The sequence below is a fragment of the Hyperolius riggenbachi genome, chromosome 10 (genome assembly GCF_040937935.1).
Source record: "Hyperolius riggenbachi isolate aHypRig1 chromosome 10, aHypRig1.pri, whole genome shotgun sequence".
NCBI lineage: Eukaryota > Metazoa > Chordata > Amphibia > Anura > Hyperoliidae > Hyperolius > Hyperolius riggenbachi.
In genome coordinates this window covers 4,860,509-4,886,995 of record NC_090655.1, presented here as the reverse complement: position 1 = coordinate 4,886,995, position 26,487 = coordinate 4,860,509, and the positions used below count along the sequence as shown (strand labels likewise).

The following is a 26,487-nucleotide window of genomic DNA, read 5'->3' as shown; positions in this document are numbered from 1 at the left end:
GAAATATTGGCCAATCAGAGAGGAACAGAGGTGTGGGAGGGGAAAACAGGAGTGAAAGTGGCTTCAGCCAATTAGGTTGCATTAGTTAAAGAGACTCTAGAACAACATTTTCAGCCTTATTTCTTCTATCCTATAAGTTCCTATACCTGTTCTAATGTGGTCTGGATTACTGCAGCCTTTCCTAGTTGCACTGTCTCTGTAATATATCTAATCTTCTTTTCTTTTCCAAGCTTTGTCGACCCAGAGAGGAATGCGCTGCCTTTGTTGTAATGAATACATGTTATGCACACCCCCTCTAGGCTCACTCCTGTGTGCTTTGTTTTCCTCACAAACAGTGTCTCTGGTCTCAGTTTCAGCTTGTCTGTGATGCAGTTTATGAGGCTGAGGGGGAAGGGAGCCGCCTGTCACATGCTGAGAAACTGTGAGAATCCCAGACTGGAGTGTAGATAATTCGCTATGTAATAAAAACTTGTAGTATACTGTAACATGATTATATATATATATACACACACACACACACACACATCACTTACTGGTTGGCGGGCATGTTTTTTGTTTGTAAACACTGCCTTAAACTGGCGATTAAAAGCCAGGATCGCTGCGGGGAGCGGTGGAAACGGCAAAGAGGGACCCAGGAGATCACAGTGACTCGATTGGTATGTTTTTTATTGTACAAATCAGACAGTACAGATTCTCTAAGTCTGAGGGGAAGTAGAGAAGCAAAAAAGGACAACCCAGCATGCCCTGCAACTTCCTTTTTGTGTACCAAATTTTGTGTGTACCAAATAAGAGTCAGGTAAACTGAGGAATGATCATTTATCAACAAGAAAAATAATAGTGATTTTAACTTTTGGATTGCCTGGTTAGCATCCTTATTACTGGTTTACCAGATAAAAATAAAGAATTGATTTTTGATTTTACGCCCGACAGTTACTTTTTAAACAATGCAGATTGCCTGGCTCTCCTGCTGATCCTCTGCCTCTAACACATAGAGCCATAGTCCCTGAACAAGCATGTAGATCCGGTGCTCTGACTGAAGTGTGACTGGATTACCTGCATGCTGATTTCAGGTGTGCGACTCAGACACTACTGCAGCCAAAGAGATCAGCAGGGTTGCCAGGCAACTTGTACAGTTTAACAGGAAATAAATACGGCAGCCTTCATATACCTCTCAGTTCAGGTGGGCTTTAAATCAAGTCTGACCCAACCTGTGAATATTTCCAAGCTTTTCGTTTCTTGGGCTGTATAATCTGTTTTGCTGTCTTAGCTATAGCAGATTTTTTTATTTTTATCTCTTTACAAGCGTGTTACATCAAAACCTTTTAAATAGAGAAGAGATGCAAAGAGGTGCGCCCCCTGCAGGCTTGTCAGAGCGCTACGCACTGGCCTGATGGGGAAATCCTGGAGGAGAGAGTGAAGTTTACAATGCAAATGGCTGAATGCATAGCCCGCGGTGTCACATATATATATAATCCCTAAGTGCACACGCTTATTACAAACAGGTATCAGAATCAGGACAACATCCATTTCCACAGCCGGGTTTTTTTTACAGGATAAAAAGTAAATAAATACAATTTACACCTCTAACACATTCCCTAACATGAATATTCATGAGATCGTTTTTATTTCTGTTTCTAACTAACCTTAAAGCGCAAATAAACCCAAACCCGAAGTTGTTAAATTCTGAGCGCATGCATGCTGTTTACAGTAAATGATGAGTTACTTTTGATACCGCATGTTTAGATTTCATCATCTGTTTTATGGCTGGGCTTGCCTGCAGCTGCGCACCTGTCCATAAAGATGGACGATCCCTGCAGTTTCCTGGCTTCGAGTTCAGAGAGAAAGGTCTTGAAAACACACTTCCTATGAAGTACTATAGTTCTAGAGGTAGTTGTGTCATCGTGATGACTAACCCAAGCTCCGCCCATCTCTAACCCAAGCTCCACCCATCTCTTGTGGATAAGACTAAATATTGGTGAGCAGGGCTGTGATTTGTGCAATTTGGGAGCCACATTCCTGATTTTACTGCCCCCTGTATGTTCTCTACTACTTCACTTCCATAAAAACCTGATCGCTATTATAATTTATTTTGTTATTATTATTTAGTATTTATATAGCGCCGACATCTTCCAATAGCGCTGCAAGGCGAGAGTGCTGACCACTAGAGATGGGCCGAACCTCTGATTTTAGGTTCGCGAACCTACCGCGAAAGTTCGGTTCGCGCGAACTTTCACGAACTGCAATAGATTTCAATGGAGAGGCGAACTTGGAAATTTTGAAAAAATTATGCTGGCTAGAAAAATGATGGAAAAGATGTTTCAAGCTGTCTAATACCTGGAGGGAAACATGGTTGAGTGGGATACACGGTTAAAGTCTCAATAAAAAACCTAGATTTGACACAAACCACTGTTTTAAGGTCAGAAATCACATTGAATGTTGAATTGCAGGCCTAAACTGCTTTACAATATCTTGCATGTGTCTGTCAGGAAGTGTAATCCCTTCTCCCTCCTCTCATCTTCCAGGGATTTGTAGGATGTGAAAAGCACGCTCACATACATTGGCCAGGAATCGAACCCAGGTCAACTGCTTGGAAGGCAGCTATGCTCACCACTATACCACCGACACTACATGCTGAAGCCAGCCTAGTTGGCCTGGGAAGGATGAAAAGCTAGGTGGCCATGCAACCATTCCTGCTAACCCAAAGCTTACTTGTGTCTTACAACACATTGGCTTAAGACTTTACCAAATCCAATGCTCCAATATGGGGAAGCTTCTTTGTTTGCTGTTTTTTTGATTTGTTTTGTTTTTAAGTGCAGTGTCACAGTTCACTCATCTCTTCAACTACAAGAAAGGCCCAAGAGTAGTCTTAGCTACCGTAATATCTATGTTACGGCAGGGCCCTTATTACACTTTCTCTTACAGGGCTATGGAAACCGTTTTGCCCATGCGATAAAGCGAGGTGCAAAAATGAAATCATGCCTAGCAGAGGATGGTTTTGATCCATCAACCTCTGGGTTATGGGCCCAGCACACTCCTGCTGCACCACTCTGCAGTCTGCTTACATTTGTATACAATCTTCAAGTTTAAGAAGGGTACATTAGTTGAAATAGTTACACTACAATCTATGTTACAGCAAGGCCCTAATGACACTTTCTCTTAAGGGGCTATGGCCGCCGATTGGCCCATGTGGTAAAGCAAGGTGTAAAAAATAAAGTACACCTAGCAGAGGATGGAGGCCATAGCCTCTTAAGAGAAAGTGTCATTAGGGCCTTGCTGTAACATAGATTGTAGTGTAACTATTTCAACTAATGTACCCTTCTTAAAGAGAGTCTGAAGCGAGAATAAATCTCGCTTCAGACCTCATAGATAGCAGGGGCATGTGTGCCCCTGCTAAAACGCCGCTATCCCGCGGCTTAACGGGGGTCCCTTCACCCCCAAATCCTCCGGTGCAGCGGGGGAGCGCTTCCTTGTTGGGGTAGGGCTAACCGCCGCAGCCCTGCCCCACGCGCGTCTGTCAGCGCGTATCTCCGCCTCTCCCCCGCCCCTCTCAGTCTTCCTTCACTGAGAGGGGCGGGGGAGAGGCGGCGATGCGCGTCTGATAGACGCGACTGGAGGCAGGGCTGCAGCCGTTAGCCCTGCCTCCAGAAAGACATAAATCACCACCAACTCTACGACTAACTATTGCGGGGGTGGGTTTGGGGGTGAAGGGACCCCCGTTTAGCGGCGCGATAGCGGCGGTTTAGCAGGGGCACACATGCCCCTGCTAACTATGAGCTCTGAAGCGAGATTTATTCTCGCTTCAGAGTCCCTTTAAACTTGAAGGTTGTATACAAACATAAGCAGAGTGGTGCAGTGGAAGTGTGCTGGGCCCATAATCCAGAGGTTGATGGATCGAAAACCATCCTCTGCTAGGCATGATTTCATTTTTGCACCTCGCTTTATCGCATGGGCAAAACGGTTTCCATTGCCCTGTAAGAGAAAGTGTAATAAGGGCCCTGCCGTAACATAGATATTACGGTAGCTAAGACTACTCCTGGGCCTTTCTTGTAGTTGAAGAGATTAGTGAACTGTGGGGGTGAGGGGGGAGGGGCGGGTGTAAACATTAAGGGGGCCCTAACAAAATGTTGCTGGGGGGGGCATGATTTGTAGTTACACCCCTGTATCGATCAATAATAAAGTTATAAGTATTGGCTGTGCTATTTAAACTTTCATCATACCTAATTAATACTGATGTACTACTTCTTGATCTAAAACCTTTAATGTTGGACACTTAGTTCATTTAAAAATTCAAAATTTGCATTCAGCAGTCTTCAAAATGTTGTCCAAAAAGGTTTTTTATTGGTGTTTGGCCCTCACTACTCCTTCCATGACTTCTGAATGAGCTGAGCATCCTTCCAGGTTCATCTTAAAGAGACACTGAAGAGAGAATAATTCTCGCTTCAGAGCTCATAGTTAGCAGGGGCATGTGTGCGAAACGGGGGTCCCTTCACCCCCAAACCCTCCCCCCCCCCCCCCGCAAAATCAACTACCAAATTGGTTGTAGATTTTGCTGCTCCTAGAGGCAGGGCTAACGGCTGCAGCTCTGCCTATAGTCGCATCTATCAGCGGCACATCGCCGCCTCTCCCCCGCCCCTCTCAGTGAAGGAAGACTGAGAGGGGCGGGGAGAGGCGGAGATACGCGCTGACAGACGCGCGTGGGGCAGAGCTGCGGTGGTTAGCCCAGCCTCAATCCAGAAGAGATCCACGGCTGCACGAGGGGATTTCGGGGGGTAAGGGACCCCTGTTTAGCCGCGCGATAGCGGCAGTTTAGCAGGGGCACACATGCCCCTGCTAACTATGAGCTCTGAAGCGAGATTTATTCTCGCTTCAGAGTCTCTTTAAATTAAAGGACAACTATCAAAGCTGGTGATTTCTGCAGAAGCCCTGTAATAGAGTGGACAGACTTGGGGATGATAAATATTGTACTTGTAAGCTAATGGTTGTTTTTGCATGTGCCCCTGAACTACATCGTTTGAATGGCATCCCTCACATATAAGGGGAGTCGGTGTCGGAATGTAGAAGATACCATCCGTCATGGGGGAGGGGGGGGGGGGGGCGGCCGTTATGTTGGGAATTTGTAGCATGGCAGAGTATGAAGGCGGAGTTTATTAAACCACAGAGAAAGTGCCAGTGGTGTAACCATGAGAAGGGTAGAGGGTTCCGGTTTGCCTGGTTTCTACAAGTAGAGCACCTCATATCCTTGGCGCAAGACACATGACCACAACCAGAGGATCAGCAGGACAGCCAGGCAATCTGCATTGTTTAGAAGTAAATAAATATGGCAGCCTCCATATCCTTCGCACCTCAGGTGTGCCTTCAAAAAATTATTTTACCATAATACATTTTGGCAAATATGAACCATTTATCTCTTACATAGCAAGAGAAACTGATTTTGAGGACTTGTCATACACTTTAAGGCTACTTTCCCACCAGGACGTTGCGTTTTAGGGGACGTTATAGTCGCATAACGTGCCCCTAACGCAACGCCTGGTGCTCTTAGATGTGGACGTCAGACTGAGCCGCGTTGTGCAGCTCACTCTGGCGTCCGTGATGCCGTGATGCGTACTCTTGGACGCATGTGGCATCACGTGGTCCCGCCCGGCCAATCGCCGCATAGAGTGGCCGCTCCAGGAAGTAAATACTGCACGTCACACCGTGCAGTGAATATTAATTAGCCATGTGCCTGGCCGAGGAGGAGGGGGGACCTCCTCCTCCAACACTACTGAGCATGTGCAAACAGTCTAACACGGCTTAGCCGCTTATAACGTACAGCACGCAGCACTTTAACTTGACGTGCTGCGTTACAATGTAACGCAACGTGGGCACTGTGAACAGCCCATTGACTTTTCATTACTGTGCGGTGGGCTGCGTTACAGGCTGCTCTAACGTGCGCCTGTAACAACTAACTGTGAAAGCAGCCGAAAGGATACCCGAAGTGACATGATGAGATAGACATGTGTATGTACAGTGCCTAGCACACAAATAACTAGGCTGTGTTCCTTTTTTTCTTTCTCTGCCTGAAAGAGTTAAATATCAGGTATGTAAGTGGCTCAGTCCTGACTCAGACAGGAAGTGACTACAGTGTGACCCTCACTTATCTCTTTCTTGCTCTCCGAAGCTATTTTCTGCCAGGAAAGTGTTTTATAGTTGGAATGTCTTATCAGTGAGAGTCATGCTGTAGTCACTTCCTGTCTGAGTCAGGACTGAGTCAGCCACTTACATACCTGATATTTAACTCTTTCAGGCAGAGAAAGGAAAAAAAGGAACACCGCCTAGTTATTTGTGTGCTAGGCACTGTACATACACACGTCTATCTCATCGTGTCACATGTCACTTCGGGTATCCTTTAAAAACTACCTACAAAATAGTGTAAGTCCTCTAAGAATAGTTGCTTGGGGCCCCTTTTATAGAATATTATTCCCGTTAGTATAACAGGCATTTGTGCTCCCGGACTCTGGCTGTTCCCCGCATCATTGATGCACCAGGAGGGAAATGAATGGCAATGAAATCAATAATGTATTTTCCACGCAGTGCAAGCCATTGATTTGAACAGCATGTCATTGATTTTAGAGGAATTGATTGCGGGGAGATTAGTATTCTGGCACTTTGGTGCCGCTGCCAATATCTGAATATGATTTTCAAGGACGATGGCTGCCGGGCAGATGCACAGATACGAGGATACGGCATGCCAATCGGTTACAGTCCCCACAGAGCAGATGCGGGGGAACGGTGACTCCAAATGTTACCTCTAAACCGGGATTTACATCCCGCGTCCCGTCCGCCCCTCCATATGTGCGGGGGATGGGGGTGACCTGATCGCTGCCATGATACACGGCTGCTGATGGACGAACGCGTTCCCCGGCGGACAGCTCCTGCCGAACAAATCTTCCCAAACGTCTGCGTTTACATTTAATACTGAAGGGACGCCGACTTTAGCGGTGAATAGCGAAGCCCCCACACACCATACAATCACCACATTTCTAGAGTAGAACAGTGGGAACAAGAGAAAACTTTTTTCAAAAAGACCTTGTCGTTTTTGAGAAAATCGATTTTAAAGTTATGAAAGGAAAAACGTTTTTTTTCAAATTAGGTTAAAGCGGACCTGAACTCAGAACTTCCTCTCTGCTCTAAAAGAGAAGCAATAGCATAATAACCTTTTAATGAAAAACATTTCTATGTTGACAGCTGATACAACTTCAGCAATAAATCTGCAGTGTGTCTACTTCCTACTTTATCATACAAGGAAGAGAGTGGAAAGCGTCTGGCACTGTAGCTTTAATTCAACACAGCAAGTGTACAATGGAGTGGCAGTGAACATATGCAAAGTACAAAGTTCAAGTGATGCTGATGGTACTGGTACTTATCGTGCTTCTGCTGAGGGTGGGAAGGCAACTGTGGGCGCCAGAGGGTGCACGGCCTTACAGCCGTTTCACGTTGGGGTGAGCCTTGCTTCTTCGGAGGCTAATCGTGCACACTGTGTTGGATGGAAGCGGCCGTTATATTGCCTGCTTCCGTGTAAGGTCCCGCCTACCTTGGGGAGTGACGAGGGGCATAACCATAGGCCAAAGTGGACGCGTCATCCAAGGCGGCGCGCACGCGCACCTCAAAACGAGGGCGCGGGCGCGTCGCAAGTCCGGATGGAGCGCACGCAGTAAGCTCCATAGCGTTGCCACGGCAACCCAGACCGTCCCCAACCTCCAAGCGTGAGCGGCGGCGAACGCCACCAATCAGGCAACGGGCAGGGGGCGGGTGCGGAGGCACATCCAAAGACTGTAAGGCAACAGACAATAGATAAATCACCGCACAACCCACGTAGAAAGAAGGATATATTATCCAGTTTCTACAGCTTGATTAGCTTAAATACGTGGGGGGGAAAAACTATGTGGTACAGATAAATACCACATACTGAAGGCATTAATGGGTATTCCCAAGTCAGAAAAGAACAGGAAAGGAGGGAGGACAGAATGGGGAAAAAAAGGGGAAAGGGGAGAATGTGAGTGAGGGGAGGGTGAGAAAAGAAGAACAGTGTAGCGGGGCACAGACCCTAGGTTCAGAGGTCCCTGACACAAGAGAAAGAAAGGTGGGAGGGGGTGTGGACCAGGAAGGACCACTCCAGTAAGGTAAACACCTGAAAAGGTGTATAAAGAACACACCTGTTCGCCACATTGACCGACCAACAAAAAACAAGGGATAAAAATTCTGTCCTCCCTCCTTTCCTGTTCTTTTCTGACTTGGGAATACCCATTAATGCCTTCAGTATGTGGTATTTATCTGTACCACATAGTTTTTCCCCCCCACGTATTTAAGCTAATCAAGCTGTAGAAACTGGATAATATATCCTTCTTTCTACGTGGGTTGTGCGGTGATTTATCTATTGTCTGTTGCCTTACAGTCTTTGGATGTGCCTCCGCACCCGCCCCCTGCCCGTTGCCTGATTCGTGGCGTTCGCCGCCGCTCACGCTTGGAGGTTGGGGACGGTCTGGGTTGCCGTGGCAACGCTATGGAGCTTACTGCGTGCGCTCCATCCGGACTTGCGACGCGCCCGCGCCCTCGTTTTGAGGTGCGCGTGCGCGCCGCCTTGGATGACGCGTCCACTTTGGCCTATGATTATGCCCCTCGTCACTCCCCAAGGTAGGCTGGACCTTACACGGAAGCAGGCAATATAACGTCCGCTTCCATCCAACACAGTGTGCACGATTAGCCTCCGAAGAAGCAAGGCTCACCCCAACGTGAAACGGCTGTAAGGCCGTGCACCCTCTGGCGCCCACAGTTGCCTTCCCACCCTCAGCAGAAGCACGATAAGTACCAGTACCATCAGCATCACTTGAACTTTGTACTTTGCATATGTTCACTGCCACTCCATTGTACACTTGCTGTGTTGAATTAAAGCTACAGTGCCAGACGCTTTCCACTCTCTTCCTTGTATGATATGGTCACCATGCTTGTACTGTATGAGTCTTGAGCACGTAGATGCTGCTGAGGCTTCCTGCACTATACTTGATGGTACGATTTCAATCTGCAATTATACTGAGTGCCTACCTACCCTTTTTGAGTTTGCCTACTTCCTACTTTCATGGAAGCAGACATGTGGTTCACATCCTGTGTTTACAAATTAGCTATCCGCCGCGGCAGTCAGCTGACACAGCTGAGAGGTCAAATTAAAACTTGTGATTAGTCACAGATGAGGGGGGATTAGACAGGCTAAACTCTCTAAATACATACAGGGTGCATTTCTCTAGGCTTTCCTACTGTCCTTTGCAACAGTTCAGACTCACTTTAAATTACAGATAATGGCCTCAATTCACTAAGCTTATCTCCTGTCTTTAATAACGTTTCTAGAGTGATCACCATGGTGATAAGGCATGTCCTATTCAGGAAACATTTTACCTCAGGCAAACCTAAAGTTACCTCTTCTGTCTTTAAGTTAACTCTTCAATCCTTAAAATAACTCCAGAGTTAAAGAAAGGCTGTTTATTAACTGCGCGTGAAAATAACTACAGAGGAGGTAAATTAACTACAGAGGAGGTAACTTAAGGAACTAAGAGATAAGATAACTCTTATGTCTGGTGGTACGTTTTCTCTTGTCTTATTATCTCCAGCATGATCTTAGTGAATTGAGGCCAATGTGTCAACCTATCGGTAGAGAGGGGCCCGGGAGGGTGGGGAGGGACCAGACAGAGGTCTGCAGGAAGCCCCTGGTGTCCTTCATCTCAGGTTTACTTTAAAGAGACTCTGTAACAAAGAAACTTCCCCTGGGGGGCACTCACCTCGGCAGGGGTAAGCCTCAGGGTCCCAATGAGGCTTCCCCCTCCCCTGTAGCTGCAGGCAGTCCAGCGCTGGCTCCCCCGGAGTGTCCCGGAATCCTCCCTCGACAAGCGCTGATTTATTTACCTTCCCGGCTCCAGCAGGGGGCGCTGTTGCGGCTCTCAGCATGGAGATGGGCGGAAATAGCCGATCTCTGTCGGGTCCGCTCTACTACACAGGTACAGGAGACTTGCAGGAGACTTGCACCTGGTGCAGTAGAGCGGACCAACAGCGATCGGCTATTTCCGCCTATATCCGAGCGGAGAGCCGATACTGCGCCTGCACTGGGGCCGGGGAGGTAAATATTTACATCCCCGCTGTTCGGAGGGGCACAGCGAGACCCCCGGGGGACACAGGAGGACGGGGGAAGCCTCAATAGGATCCGGAGGCTTCCCCCACGTGAGGTGAGTACCCCCCAGGGGGACTTTTATCTACAGGTTTTCTTTAACTCCTTTGAAACAGTTTTTATTGAAGGTATATCTCGTTGGCACTTGCTTGAGTTGGGTTTTTCTCTTATGGAAGAGGTTACACTGGTGATTGGTACAAGCGGGGAACTTTGTATTTGGTACCGGTGGACTGCAATGATTGTTCTAACGAACATTCCATCCATTCGAATTTTGGATCGGCTTGCTTATCATTTTCCCCACCAAGCGAGTGGGATATGGAAGCTGCCATATTTTATTTCCTTTTTAAGCAATACCCAGGGCTGGATTTACCATAAGGCAGTGTAGGCAAGTGCCTACAGGCGCCTGATAATGGGAAGGAGGCTCACTCCCCTCTCCTTATGCCTTCCTCCTTCCTTCCCTATGCAGATTCCCAATCGGAGTGTAAATGAGAGGTCTCGGCAATCCACAGACCAGACCTCCCTTTAGTTGCAGACACTTCTAGCTACCTAATACTTGGGGGCACCTCTGGCTAAGTACTTAGTACTGAGGATATCTCTGGCTACCTAATACTTGGGGGCACCTGTACCTACCTATGATAGGCAAGGGAAGTAAGGGAGAAGTGACAGCTGGAACAGTCAGCACACTTGTGGGGTTTGGAGGTTCATGGAGGGCGGAGTCTAGGGTGCCAGGACATCTGTGCCTATAGGCTCCTGTGATGTAAATCCGGGCCTGCATGCATGGAGGGCGGAGTCTAGGGTGCCAGGACATCTGTGCCTATAGGCTCCTGTGATGTAATCCAGGGCCCGCATGCATGGAGGGCGGAGTCTAGGGTGCCAGGACATCTGTGCCTGTAGGCTCCTGTGATGTAAATCCAGGGCCTGCATGCATGGAGGGCGGAGTCTAGGGTGCCAGGACATCTGTGCCTGTAGGCTCCTGTGATGTAAATCTGGGCCTGGCAATACCAATTACCTGGCTGTCCTGCTGATCCTCTAATACTTTTAGTCATAGCCCCTGAACAAGCATGCAGCAGATCAGGTGTTTCTGGCATTATTGTCAGATCTGACAAGATTATTGGCTTGCTTGTTTCTGGTGTGATTCAGACACTACTGCAGCCGAATAGACCAGCAGGGCTGCCAGGCAACTGGTATTGAGTAAAAGGAAATAGATATGGCAGTCTCCATATCCCTCTCACTTCAGTGGTCCTTTAAGTCCATGAGGCAGAACTATTAGCATTGAACACCTGCTAGTGAAAGGACAACTAAAGCGAGAGGGATATGGAGGCTGCCATATTTATTTCCTTTTAAGCAATACCAGTTCCCTGGCTATTCTGCTGATCTTCAGCCTCTACTACTTTCAGCCATAGCCCCTGAACAAGCATGCAGCAGATCAGGTGCTCTGACATTATTGTCAGATCTGACAAGATTAGCTGCATGTTTATTTCTGGTGTGATTCAGACAAGGGCTGCCAGGCAACTGGTATTGTTTAAAAGGAAATAAATATGTCAGCCTCCATATAACTCTTACTTCAATTGTCCTTGAAGTGCGATCTGTGTAGCCATCAAACGTGGATTCCAGTGATACCTTTAATGAGAACTGTCATGGTTTATTGCAAGCTTTCCAAACATTACATTTCTTCTTCAGTCATTATCAGGGCCGGATTTGGGGGAAGGCCCCCATGTCCCGTGACTAGGGCGTCAGAATCCAAGGGCGGCTGGTGACAGGTTAACTGCACCTATCACCAGCCCGGACCCGGAGAAGCGCTCCGCAAACACACAGCCGCCCCTTCACTATACCGCTTGGAGGAGACCTGGGCAGCGCCGAGCGGCTTCTGAGCGGCTGCATCACTCCTCTCAAAGGCCGCCTGCCCCCTCCTTCCCGGAGAGCAAGAGTCACTCATTCCTCCAGACTTAGTTTCAGCGCGGACGCTTCCTCTCTCCCCTGCCGGCTATCCCAATCAAAATCATGTGACTGGTAACGTACCAGCGAGTCACACGAGAGAGATGCCGACTGGAGAGATTGATGCACTGGGGTGGCTGACAGAGGAGGCTTCAACGCTGGAACTAAGTCTGGAGATGGAGAGGTGAGTGTCTCTGCTTCCGCTCGGGGATGAGGATGGGGGCGGGAGAGACCAGGAGGACATCCGCACTGGCTTCTGCTCTGGGTGGGAGCTCTAGCAGTGTCACAAGAGACAACATTTGACTAAATATTTAGAGTTTTATTTCTACTATTCTTTTCTATTACGCAGCCTGAATAGGAACTCCACTAAAAACTGCAAAATGTATACAAATTGACTTTACCGCCAGGTACAGGCAGGTCTTAAACTGATCGGTAAATTTGTGTGCTAACATGCCCCCTAATTTCCTTGAGAATAGCTAATTTCGGTAAAATTAATGCAAATTACCTCATGAATTACTTCATAAGTTACCTCATGAGGTAAAACATGACAAAAACCTACTAGAATTTCTAAATGTAATTACGTCATGAGGTAAATTACCTCACATGAGGTAATTTGTTTGATAACCCTACCAGAATTGAGGCCAATGCGTGCAGAAATCATGTGCGTGGCATATTATACATTGCAGCATAGATGGTCTGGCCCGTTGGGTAATATCACTCGCAGTGCTTTCATTCTCCTCTGCCTTTCATCATACATCCAGGAAGATCGCTGCAGCTCCTCTGATGAAGGGAGCGTTTTATCCGGGGGGATTCTCACTAATGCTGGGTGTATTATAGGAAATCACAGCCCCTTCCAGAGAGCCGGGAGGCAATCTTACCTAATGGATATCCGGGTCACGGCTCTTGTCAGCGCACAGATCCACTTACTGAAAAGGAAAAGAAGAAAGGAATATTAACCGAGAGACCCTCGTCTGCCAACCCCAACCGCCCCTCTGGGCACAGCTCCCAATACTTCAAGGGGTTGTTTCTTTTCAAGACATTATTTAAAGCGGAACTCTGACTCCTAGTGGATGGCCTGTATGCATTCCTGGCCTTCCACCAATTCAGTTCATATCAAAACTTTAACCTCCTTAGGCCCGGTTCACATTAGCGGTGGCCGTCCGGAATCGCCGTGCCGGAGCCGGACCGCTTGCAGAACGGACGGAACGGACGCACGGCAATAGCAATGAAAGCCTATGCGTCCGTTCACATGCGTCCGTTCTGCCGGACCGGAGCCGGACCGGATCCGGACCGGATCCGGACTCCGGCGTCCGTTCCAACATGCGCTATTTTTTGGTCCGGCTCCTCCGGCAGCCGTATCCGGGGCGGAGCCGGACTGCACCATCCGGCCAATGGAAACCAATGAGAACCGGAGAGCGCACAACACACTGGCTACAAAAACCGGACGTTCTACCCCACTTCCTATGCATTTTGGATGGGGACCACATGGGCCCAGCGTTCAGGTGGGGCAGCAGCGATTTCATGCTGGAGCTCTAGGCAGCAACATGTCTGATTAGTCTGATAATGAGGAGGCGAACAACAGAGAATTCCCAGGTATACGAGTAAAAAATGCCTGGATCCATGGTCCCAACTGCAGTCTCTGTATCCACGGATGGTCTCCACACGTCCACCTGTCTCCAACAATGACCCCAGACCCTTCTGCTGACCTCCCAGACCCCAGGTAATAACAGGTTGTTATCTCCTTAAGAAACCGGATCCGGACCGCAACCGTGTTCACACCGCACGGAAACCGGATGCAAACGGACCGGATCCGGACCGGATCCGGATAGGAACCGTACGGATCAGGTCCGGTCCGGATACGGTGCGGTCCGGACATCCGGTGCGGTTTTGACAAAACCGCAAGTGTGAACGGGGCCTTAGGGCTCTTTTCCACTATGAAATGCGTTTCAATTTCCACCATGCGATTGCAATTGAGCTACTATACTCATTATAGTAAAGCTCAATCGTATCCAAAACGCGGCAGGATGACGATTGCGCTTTGACCAAAATCGCATCGCAATCGGATCGCACTAATGGAAATTGCTGCTGCAGTTTCCATTAGTTTATATGTACCCTGCGATTTGCGATCCGAATCAAATCGCAAATGGCAGGGTAGTGGAAAAAGGCCCTTAGCGGTAGCCACGAGCTACACTCGGGGTGGAAAACCGCAGCTCAGACCAGTAAGCCTCGTGCTAAACTCGTGGTAGCCGCTGGGAGGTCCATGCAGAGCATTGCGCGCAAGGGGCGTTCTCACTCACCTCCCGGGCGATCCAGACGCTGGTGGTCGTTCCTCTTCCTGTCCATGGAGGCTCTGCGTCCCCCTGGTGAGATTGCCGATTGTCGTCATGACAGTTCTGTCAGGTCTTAACTGCGTCATCTTTTCGTTGGAGTAGTCCTTTGAAGGACTACTATTGCGAAAAAAAGTAGGCAGTTAAAATCTGACAGAACCGATTCCAGGCTGTAGATTTTTTCATAGAATTGAATATAAACATATAAAACCTGATCCACCATTGCTACATTAGTGTCATTACACTCCCCATTGTCTGAGGACTCGGTGTGTTTTATTAGGATTGTGCTGCGTCAGACGGTTCTCTGAGCAGATGCAGCGTGTCAGCCGGTCACTTCTCCCTACAAAGCCAGAGAGACAACCGCTGCCAACATCGCCATTGTCTGATTCTTACAAATCTATTTTATTGCCATAATTTAATTTCTAGTGCTCTCCCTGCCTCCTGGTACTCAGGTCGTGCTCCGCGCAGCTGCCACACAGATGGGAAGTCCGATGCCTTTCTGCTGCTTTGTAAAGGAAAATAACACTCACTAGAATAGAGGAATGTGCTTTATGGAACAGCATCAAAGCGCACCTGTCATTAGACAGACATGGACCCTGCCATTGCTGATTCTGACAAGGCTATTTCTCTGGATACTCTTTCTGAGTGCCTCTCTGTATTTGTGGAAAGGTACAGCTGAATATTGGCCCCACGGCATCCCTTTTGGCTGTTCTGTTGTAATTAAAGTGGAACAGAACTCAGAACTGTAAAAGATAAACAACAGCATAATTGCCATTAAAGGAAAACATTGCTTTGTTACGGCTGATACAAATCCTGCAATAAATCTGCAGTGTGTCTACTTCCTGCTTTCATGTAAGCAGACATAGGGTTAACATGTTCTGTGTACAAATTAGCTGCTCTGCCATCGCAGAGGAGATTTCTGAGCTGACACAGCTGAGAGACCAAACTACAGTTGTGATTAGTCACAGATGAGGGGGAACTAGAAAGGCTAAAAACTCTAAATACATACAGGGTGCAGTTCTCTCTGTTTTCCTTCTGTCCTGTGCAAGAGTTCAGCTCCACTTTAAAGAGAAACCGTGACCAAGAATTGAGCTTCATCCCAATCAGTAGCTGATACCCCCTTTTACATGAGAAATCTATTCCTTTTCACAAATGGATCATCAGGGGGCGCTGTATGCCTGATATTGTGGTGAAACTCCTCCCACAAGACACTCTGAGGACCGTGGTACTCCTGGCAGTTTCCGGTCTGTGAACCTTGTTGCATTGTAGGAAATAGCTGTTTACAGCGGTTTCCAACTGTCAAAAAAGCAAACAGCAGCTACATCACCTGCCAGCAGTAACCATGTCACCATGTGATAAATGTCACAATGTAAATCAGGGATTTAAAAGTTTTTACAATGGGCAAACGCTGAATAAATCATTTATACATAATTATTGTAAAAATAAAGCACTTTTTTATTACATTATTTTGCTGGAGTTCCTCTTTAAGGCATCTGAATGACATAATTTATGTTTGCAAAACTATCTCTGTACCTCCTTCTGATGTGAGACCGGTACTGGTGTATAAGCCGTGTTTTCTACTATCTTGTCAGCATACAGGAAAAGAGTCTGAAGAAGGCTCATTAGCAGAAAGTAAATGGTGTCATCGTGATTCAAAACGTCCTGCTTCTACTGATGGCGATTGGCGAATATAATAATACAATACTCTGCTGCTGCTAGTACTATTCAGCAAGCAGTAAGTATGTCTGATAAGGGAAGCAGCGCAATCAGCACCAAGGACAGGGACTGCACTCTTTCACATGGCTGCTATAGGGGAGGCAATGCAGGCAGCACCAAGGACAGGGACTGCACGCCTTTACATGGCTGCTGTAGGGGAGGCAGCGCAGGCAGCACCATGGACAAGGACTGCACGCCTTTACATGGCTGCTGTAGGGGAGGCAGTGCAGGTAGCACCATGGACAGGGAATGCCTGCCTTCACATGGCTGCTATAGGGGAGGCAGCGCAGGCAGTACCATGGACAGGGACTGCCTGCCTTCACATGGCTGCTGTAGGGGAGGCAGCGCAGGCAGCACCATGGACAAGGACTGCACGCCTTTACATGGCTGCTGTAGGGGAGGCAGTGCAGGTAGCACCATGGACAGGGACTGCCTGCCTTCACACGGCTGCTGTAGGGGAGGCAGTGCAGGCAGCACCAAGGACAGGGACTGCACGCCTTCACATGGCTGCTGTAGGGGGGCAGCGCAGGCAGCACAAGGGACAGCCTGCCTTCACACGGCTGCTGTAGGGGAGGCAGTGCAGGCAGCACCATAGACAGGGACTGCCCGCCTTCACACGGCTGCTGTAGGGGAGGCAGTGCAGGCAGCACCATGGACAGGGACTGCCTGCCTTCACGTGACTGCTGGAGGGGAGGCAGTGCAGGCGGCACCATGGACAGGGACTGCATGCCGTCACAGGGCTGCTGTAGGGGAGGCAGCGCAGGCAGCACCATGGACAGGGACTGCCTGCCTTCACACAGCGGCTGTAGGGGAGGCAGCGCAGGCAGTACCATGGACAGGGACTGCCTGCCTTCACACGGCTGCTGTAGGGGAGGCAGCCCAGGCAGCACCATGGACAGGGACTGCACGCCTTCACACAGCTGCTGTAGGGGAGGCAGTGCAGGCAGCACCATGGACAGGGATTGCACGCCTTCACACGGCTGCTGTAGGGGAGGCAGTGCAGGCAGCACCAAGGACAGGGACTGCCTGCCTTCACACGACTGCTGTAGGGGAGGCAGTGCAGGCAGCACCATGGACAGGGACTGCATGCCTTCACATGGCTGCTGTAGGGGAGGCAGTGCAGGCAGCACAAATAGACAGGGACTGCCTGCCTTCACACGGCTGCTGTAGGGGAGGCAGTGCAGGCAGCACCAAGGACAGGGACTGCATTCCTTCACATGGCTGCTGTAGGGGAGGCAGTGCAGGCAGCACCATGGGCAGGGACTGCCTACCTTCACATGGCTACTGTAGGGGAGGCAGTGCAGGCAGCACCATGGACAGGGACTGCATTCCTTCACATGGCTGCTGTAGGGGAGGCAGCGCAAGCAGCACCATGGACAGGGACTGCATTCCTTCACATGGCTGTTGTAGGGGAGGCAGCGCAGGCAGCACCATGGACAGGGAATGCATTCCATCACATGCCTTCTGTAGGGGAGGCAACGCAGGCAGCACCATGGACAGGGACTACCTGCCTTCACACAGCTGCTGTAGGGGAGGCAGCGCAGGCAGTACCATGGACAGGGACTGCATTCCTTCACACGGCTGCTGTAGGGGAGGCAGCGCAGGCAGCACCATGGACAGGGATTGCCTGCCTTCACATGGCTGCCGTAGGGGAGGCAGTGCAGGTAGCACCATGGACAGGGACTGCCTGCCTTCACATGGCTGCCGTAGGGGAGGCAGTGCAGGTAGCACCATGGACAGGGACTGCCTGCCTTTACATGGCTGCTGTAGGGGAGGCAGCGCAGGCAGCATCATGGACAGGGACTGCCTGCCTTCACATGGCTGCCGTAGGGGAGGCAGTGCAGGTAGCACCATGGACAGGGACTGCCTGCCTTCACATGGCTGCCGTAGGGGAGGCAGTGCAGGCAGCACCATGGACAGGGACTGCATGCCTTCACATGGCTGCTGTAGGGGAGACAGCCCAGGCAGCACAAAGGACAGGGACTGCCTGCCTTCACATGGCTGCTGTAGGGGAGTCAACGCAGGCAGCACCATGGACAGGGACTGCACGCCTTCACATGGCTGCTGTAGGGGAGGCAGCGCAGGCAGCACAAAGGACAGGGACTGCCTGCCTTCACATGGCTGCTGTAGGGGAGTCAACGCAGGCAGCACCATGGACAGGGACTGCACGCCTTCACATGGCTGCTGTAGGGGAGGCAGCGCAGGCAGCACAAAGGACAGGGACTGCCTGCCTTCACATGGCTGCTGTAGGGGAGTCAACGCAGGCAGCACCATGGACAGGGACTGCACACCTTCACATGGCTGCTGTAGGGGAGGCAGCGCAGGCAGCACAAAGGACAGGGACTGCCTGCCTTTACATGGCTGCTGTAGGGGAGGCAGTGCAGGCAGCACCATGGACAGGGACTGCCTGCCTTCACATGGCTGCTGTAGGGGAGTCAACGCAGGTAGCACCATGGACAGGGACTGCACGCCTTCACATGGCTGCTGTAGGGGAGGCAGCGCAGGCAGCACAAAGGACAGGGACTGCACGCCTTCACACGGCTGCTGTGCAGAATAAATACAATCATACTGTATATCAGTGTTGTGCGTCCTGATTCTGGGAACACACGACACGTTTTTTTCTGCTCGATTCTTGATCTTCCGCTAGTTTTTCTTATCTTTTTCCATTCACTTCTATGAGTGGGCAGCAAGGTGGTGTAGTGGTTAGCGCTCTCGCCTTGCAGCGCTGGGTCTCAGGTTCAAATCCCAGCCTGGTCAACATCTGCAAGGAGATTGTATGTTCTCCCGTCTCTGCGTGGGTTTCCTCCGGGTACTCTAGTTTCCTCCCACATCCCAAAAACATACAGATAAGTTAATTGGCTTCCCCCTAAATTGGCCCTAGACTATGATACATGCACTACACGATACATACATAGACATATGACCATGGTAGGCACTAGATTGTGAGCCCCTCTGAGGGACAGTTAGTGACAAGACAATATACCGTATATACTCGCAAGCAAGCCGAATTTTTGACCCCCCCAAAAGTGGGCAAAAAGTTGGGGGGTCGGCTTGCTTGCGAGTCTCGTTGGTGGAAGGCCGCCTCCCCCCCGCCCCGTGTCCGCCGCTGCTATTAGCTTACTGAGCGGCTTCCTCTATTCCCCTCTCCGTCTCCTGGCATGTAAATAGTTCACAGCAGCTCGCTCCACGGCGGCTGCTGTGTGATGACAGGAAGCTGGAGGCAGAGCGGTTTCCATAGTAACGGCGATACACATCGCCATTACAGGAAACCGCTCTGCCTCCAGCTTCCTGTCATCACACAGCAGCCGCCGTGGAGCAAGCTGCTGTGAACTATTTACATGCCAGGAGACGGAGAGGGGAATAGAGGAAGCCGCTCAGTAAGCTAATAGCAGCGGCGGCTGCGGGGGGGGGAGGGGGGGGGAGTTGGGTGAGGCGGGGGCACTATACTAGGGCACTAAACTGGCTATACCGAGCACTATACTAGCTATACTTGGGCACTAAACTAGCTATACCGAGCACTATACTAGCTATACTTGGGCACTAAACTAGCTATACCTGGCACTATACTACCTATACCGAGCACTATACTAGCTATACTGGGGCACTATACTAGCTATACTTGGGCACTAAACTAGCTATACTGGGGCACTATACTAGCTATACTGGGGCACTATACTAGCTATACCTGGCACTATACTACCTATACCGAGCACTATACTAGCTATACTGAGCACTATACTAGCTATACTGGGCACTATACTAGCTATACCTGGCACTATACTACCTATACCGAGCACTATACTAGCTATACTGGGCACTATACTAGCTATACTGGGCACTATACTAGCTATACCGAGCACTATACTAGCTATACTGGGGCACTATACTAGCTATACCTGGCACTATACTACCTATACCGAGCACTATACTAGCTATACTGGGCACTATACTAGCTATACTGGGCACTATACTAGCTATACCGAGCACTATACTAGCTATACCGAGCACTATACTAGCTATACTGGGGCACTATACTAGCTATACCGAGCACTATACTACCTATACTGTGCACTATACTAGCTATACTGAGCACTATACTAGCTATACTGGGGCACTATACTAGCTATACCGAGCACTATACTACCTATACTGTGCACTATACTAGCTATACTGGGCACTATACTAGCTATACCGGGCACTTCACTAGCTATACTGGGCACTATACTAGCTATACTGGGCACTATACTAGCTATACTGGGGCACTATACTAGCTATACCGAGCACTATACTACCTATACTGTGCACTATACTAGCTATACCGGGCACTATACTAGCTATACTGGGCACTATACTAGCTATACTGAGCACTATACTAGCTATAACTGGCACTATACTACCTATACCGAGCACTATACTAGCTATACTGGGCACTATACTAGCTATACTGGGCACTATACTAGCTATACTGGGCACTATACTAGCTATACCGAGCACTATACTAGCTATACTGGGGCACTATACTAGCTATACCGAGCACTATACTACCTATACTGTGCACTATACTAGCTATACTGAGCACTATACTAGCTATACTGGGGCACTATACTAGCTATACCGAGCACTATACTACCTATACTGTGCACTATACTAGCTATACTGGGGCACTATACTAGCTATACCTGGCACTATACTACCTATACCGAGCACTATACTAGCTATACTGAGCACTATACTAGCTATACTGGGCACTATACTAGCTATACCTGGCACTATACTACCTATACCGAGCACTATACTAGCTATACTGGGCACTATACTAGCTATACTGGGCACTATACTAGCTATACCGAGCACTATACTAGCTATACTGGGCACTATACTAGCTATACCGAGCACTATACTAGCTATACTGGGGCACTATACTAGCTATACCTGGCACTATACTACCTATACCGAGCACTATACTAGCTATACTGGGCACTATACTAGCTATACTGGGCACTATACTAGCTATACCGAGCACTATACTAGCTATACTGGGCACTATACTAGCTATACCGAGCACTATACTAGCTATACTGGGGCACTATACTAGCTATACCGAGCACTATACTACCTATACTGTGCACTATACTAGCTATACTGAGCACTATACTAGCTATACTGGGGCACTATACTAGCTATACCGAGCACTATACTACCTATACTGTGCACTATACTAGCTATACTGGGCACTATACTAGCTATACCGGGCACTTCACTAGCTATACTGGGCACTATACTAGCTATACTGGGGCACTATACTAGCTATACCGAGCACTATACTACCTATACTGTGCACTATACTAGCTATACCGGGCACTATACTAGCTATACTGGGCACTATACTAGCTATACTGAGCACTATACTAGCTATACTGGGCACTATACTAGCTATACCTGGCACTATACTACCTATACCGAGCACTATACTAGCTATACTGGGCACTATACTAGCTATACTGGGCACTATACTAGCTATACCGAGCACTATACTAGCTATACTGGGCACTATACTAGCTATACCGAGCACTATACTAGCTATACTGGGGCACTATACTAGCTATACCGAGCACTATACTACCTATACTGTGCACTATACTAGCTATACTGAGCACTATACTAGCTATACTGGGGCACTATACTAGCTATACCGAGCACTATATTACCTATACTGTGCACTATACTAGCTATACTGGGCACTATACTAGCTATACCGGGCACTTCACTAGCTATACTGGGCACTATACTAGCTATGCTGGGCACTATACTAGCTATACTGGGGCACTATACTAGCTATACCGAGCACTATACTACCTATACTGTGCACTATACTAGCTATACCGGGCACTATACTAGCTATACCGGGCACTTCACTAGCTATACTGGGCACTATACTAGCTATACTGGGCACTTCACTAGCTATACTGGGCACTTCACTAGCTATACCGTGCACTATACTAGCTATACTGGGGCACTATACCAGCTATACCGGGCACTTCACTAGCTATACTGGGCACTATACTAGCTATACTGGGCACTTCACTAGCTATACTGGGCACTATACTAGCTATACTGGGCACTTCACTAGCTATACTGGGCACTATACTAGCTATACCGGGCACTTCACTAGCTATACTGGGCACTATACTAGCTATACTGGGCACTTCACTAGCTATACTGGGCACTACCTACCCATACTGGCCACTATACTAACTATACTGGGACACACTGGGGGGGATCACACGGCCAGCATTTCCTACCCCCGGCTTATATGAGGGTCAATCATTTTTTCCTGGTTTTTCAGGGAAAAGTTGGGGGGTCGGCTTATATGCGGGTCGGCTTGCTTGCGAGTATATACGGTACTCTGTACAGTTGCATAATATGTCGGCGCTATATAAATACATAAATAAATAAATGAGAAATCGAGCGGTAAAAAGATTGAGAGGAATATCAGACATGATGGAATTTATGAATCGAACGCCTCTATCGAGTGGGAAAACAAAATGTGTGTTCCCAGCAGAAGAGATGAAATGCCACCTGAAGTGAGAGGGATATTCAGTATACACAGCGCAGGGCTGGGGAGTATGTCGGCGCTCAGGTAAGTCAGAAGATCTCAGCCGAATGGTAGATCGCCAGGCATTATATTCTAACAGAGGTAATCTAGCTTCTATCTGTGGCTGTACTACTGTTATCAGACAGAGGTGTGCTCCCCATATAACAGGATTAAAGGACACCTGTAGTAAGAGGGATATGGAGGCTGACATATTTATTTCCTCTTAAACAATACCAGTTGCCTGGCAGTCCTGCTGATCTCTCTGGCTGCAGTAGTGTCTGAATCACACACCTGAAACAAGCATGCAGCTAATCCAGTCACACTTCAGTCACCTGATCTGTATTCTTGTTTCAGGTGTATGATTCCCATTTGACAGATCTTCTGACTTACCTGAGCATCCTTTCAATTGATTAATTGGAGTGCCGGGGTTGGGGGCGGGGCCAAATTCATCCCTATAGAATGTTTATTTTACGCATGTTTACGCAGCTTGCAAATGGACATTGATTGGTCCATTTCCAAACTGCATACATTTGGATAAAATTTGCATCAGCTCAGAACTGTAAGCCTCTTTCTGACTATTCCCTGCACAATGCGTAGCTAGCAGGTACCGGTCGGAGCCGTCAGGGTGGATTTCAGGATCAGAATCTGAATCATTTTTATTCAATAAGCAAGACTGGGTCATGCCCGAAATAGGATTTGGCATACAAGACTATGAGACAGTGTGGGATACAGAGTTATGTGTAGTAACAAAGCTGAGTAGCACAATATACATGATATACACAATGTAAAACAAAGCAGGGGGAGAGTATGGAGAGAGCCCAGGAGGTTGACAGCCGAGGGGAAGAAACTTCCGGCCTGATGGGTGTCGGCTAAAGAAGCGGTGTGGCCTGGATGTGAGGTCTGAGGGATCGCTTGCAATCCTCAGTGCTCTTGAGTGCAGTCTGGAGTAGTAGATGAGGTCCAGAGGGGGAATGGGTTTACCGATGATCCTCTCCACTGATCTGATGACACTTTGTAGTGTGAGTCTGACGCTGGTGGAGGAACCGGCATACCAGACCAGGATGGAAGAACAGAGTAGAAGAGTGGGCCATGCCGAACTTCATCAGTTGTCAAAGAAGGAATAGTCTCTGTTGGGCTTTCCTCTGGGTGGAGGCCGTGTTAGCCTTCCAGCCAGGGGCGGACTGACAACTCATGGGGCCCCCGGGCAATAGGAGATTATGGGGCCCCCATACCAGTGTTTTCCACCTTTCACGTTATATTTTTACAGACTAAGATATAATTTACTGACAACAGTAAATATGTTATATTGTGATATTTTATACTGATAAAAACCCCTGCGCCGCGCGTAGCGCGTCACGCCAAAAAATGGGCGTGGACATGCAACACAATGTGGGCGTGGTCATGGGTGGGGCAAAATATACATGACCTTAGCAGTGGTGTAAAAGGTCTGCCGGGGAAGTCTGAGCTCTGCCATAGTGTTTCCCCCCAAAATACATGTAATCTGACAGCATTTCACCAAAAATCCATGCAATATGGCAGAGGTTCCTCCAAAATACAGATAATATGGCAGTCGTTCGCCCAAAATAGACGTTATCTGGCAGCAGCGGTTCCCCCAAATACACATAATTTGGCAGCGGCTCCCCAAAATATGCGTAATCTGGCAGTGGATCACCAAAAATACATGTAGCGGCAGTGGTTCCCCCACAATACAGAGAATCTGGAAGAAGCAGTTCCCCCATAATACACAATCTGGCAGCGGTTCCCCAAAAATACACTTAATCTGGCAGCTGTTTCTCAAAATACACTTAATCTGGGAGCAGCAGTTCCCCAAAAATAGTTAATCTGGCAGCAGTTCCCCAAAATAGGTGCCCCCAGTATAGGTAACCAGGTCAAAAGGTATCCCCAGTGGAAGTAACCAGGTCTATAGGTTTTCCCAGTGCAGGTATCCAGGTCTATAGGTGTCCCCAGTATAAGTAGCCTAGTCTGCAGGTGTCCCCAGAAGAGATAACCAGGTCTATAGACAGGGGAGGACTGGCCAGGGGGAAGGGGGGAGATTTCCCCCCAGGCTGTCTTTCATTTAATGATTTAGGGCTGGTACAATGCCTGGCGCATTCAGGTTTTTGTATAAGGCAATGTGAACCACTAGGCTGGCTGAGGGAAATAAACGCCCAATTACAGAGCAATTAGAGGGCGGGCAAACTGGTAAATATACACAGCATGATGCAGAGCAGATGCTTGCCTACAGGGTCCATGGGAAAAAAAAATATGTCTGGTCTCTCACCATTGTTAACTGCATGTGCACAGATACATAAGATATTGTCTAGGTTAAAAAGTTTTTTACAGTCCCTAGACTGCAGAAGGGCTGCTTACAAAACAGTCCCTAGACTCCAGGAGGGCTGCTGGCAGGACTTGTGTGAGAGATAAAAACCCTGGCCGTTGTAACTCAAAATGTATTATGTGCCCCCCGGTGCCAGTGCATTTATACTTTGCCTGTCACTCTGTCCCTCGAGTGTCCTTGATGTATTTCCCACGTGACTACCTACCAGCATATATGTGATGTCATTTGGGCTGGGGCTTCCGTGAAAATGGGCCTCTAGTTTGTGTTTTCCCCCAGACCAAAAGGTCCCAGTCCTCCCTTGTCTATAGATGTCCCCATTTAAGATAGCCAGGTCTATAGATGTCCCCAGTTAAGATAGCCAGGTCTATAGATGTCCCCAGTTAAGATAGCCAGGTCTATAGGTGTCCCCAGTTAAGATAGCCAGGTCTATAGATGTCCCCAGTTAAGATAGCCAGGTCTATAGATGTCCCCATTTAAGATAGCCAGGTCTATAGGTGTCCCCAGTATAGGTAGCCAGGTCTACAGTTGTCTCCAGAATAGATAGCCAGGCCTATAGGTGTCCCCAGTACAGATAGCCAGGTTTATAGGTGTCTCGTGTATAGATAGCCAGGTCTTTAGGTGTCCCCAGTATATGTAGCCAGGTGTATAGGTGTCCCCAGTATAGCCAGGTCTATAGGTGTCCCCAGTATATACAGCCAGCCCTAGAGGTGCCTCCAGTATATGTAGCTAGGTCTATAAGTGCCCCCAGTATATCCAGCCAGGTGTATAGGTCTCCCCAGAATATGCAGCCAGGTGTATAGGTGTCCCCAGTATAGCCATGTTTATAGGTGCCCCCAGTATACGTAGCTAGGTCTATAAGTGCCCCCAGTATATGTAGTCAGGTGTATAAGTGCCCCCAGTATATCCAGCCAGGTGTATAGGTCTCCCCAGTATATGCAGCCAGGTGTATAGGTCTCCCCAGTATAGCCAGGTCTATAAGTGCCACCAGTATATGCAGCCAGGCTTGTAGGTGTCTCCAGGAGGGGAGACAGCCAGTGAAGGAGGGCGATGGGCATAGCAGCGGAGAAGGGGGGAAGTTCCCCCCCCCCCTTCTCTCACCTTGGGGCCCCCCTTCCTGGCTCTCCCCTCCAGAATCTGTAACGTGTCGCACAGCGGGTAGCGGCTGACAGCGGGCGGAGACTTACCGCTGTACAGCCACCGGAGGGAGTGCTGATCTGTGTGCCGCTAGTCTGGGCTTGAGAAGCCCAGACTAGTGGCACACAGATCAGTGCTTCCTCCGGTGGCTGTACAGCGGTAAGTCTCCGCCCGCTGTCAGTCGCTGTTCACTGTGCGCGTTCAACACTTTACAGATTCTGGAGGGGAGAGCCAGGAAGGGGGGCCCCAAGGT

The 26,487-nt window shown here is 48.8% G+C and overlaps 2 protein-coding genes across 2 annotated transcripts in view; both read right to left on the bottom strand.

Annotated features, from left to right (window-relative positions):
- Positions 1-13,023, bottom strand: part of ZMAT4 (zinc finger matrin-type 4) — a 761,540-nt gene extending 748,517 nt beyond the window's left edge. The window contains exon 1 of the mRNA XM_068255194.1: positions 13,003-13,023. The gene's annotated coding sequence lies outside the window, so the exon portion shown is untranslated. The remainder of the gene's footprint in view (positions 1-13,002) is intronic.
- LOC137535910 (probable serine/threonine-protein kinase DDB_G0282963) overlaps positions 1-14,540 on the bottom strand; it is a 51,000-nt gene extending 36,460 nt beyond the window's left edge. The window contains exons 1-2 of the mRNA XM_068257783.1: positions 14,422-14,540; positions 306-381 (exon numbers count right to left, since the gene is read on the bottom strand). Of these exons, the coding sequence (XP_068113884.1) occupies positions 306-381; positions 14,422-14,540 (195 nt within the window). The remainder of the gene's footprint in view (positions 1-305; positions 382-14,421) is intronic.
- Between the last annotated feature and the right edge of the window lie 11,947 nt (positions 14,541-26,487).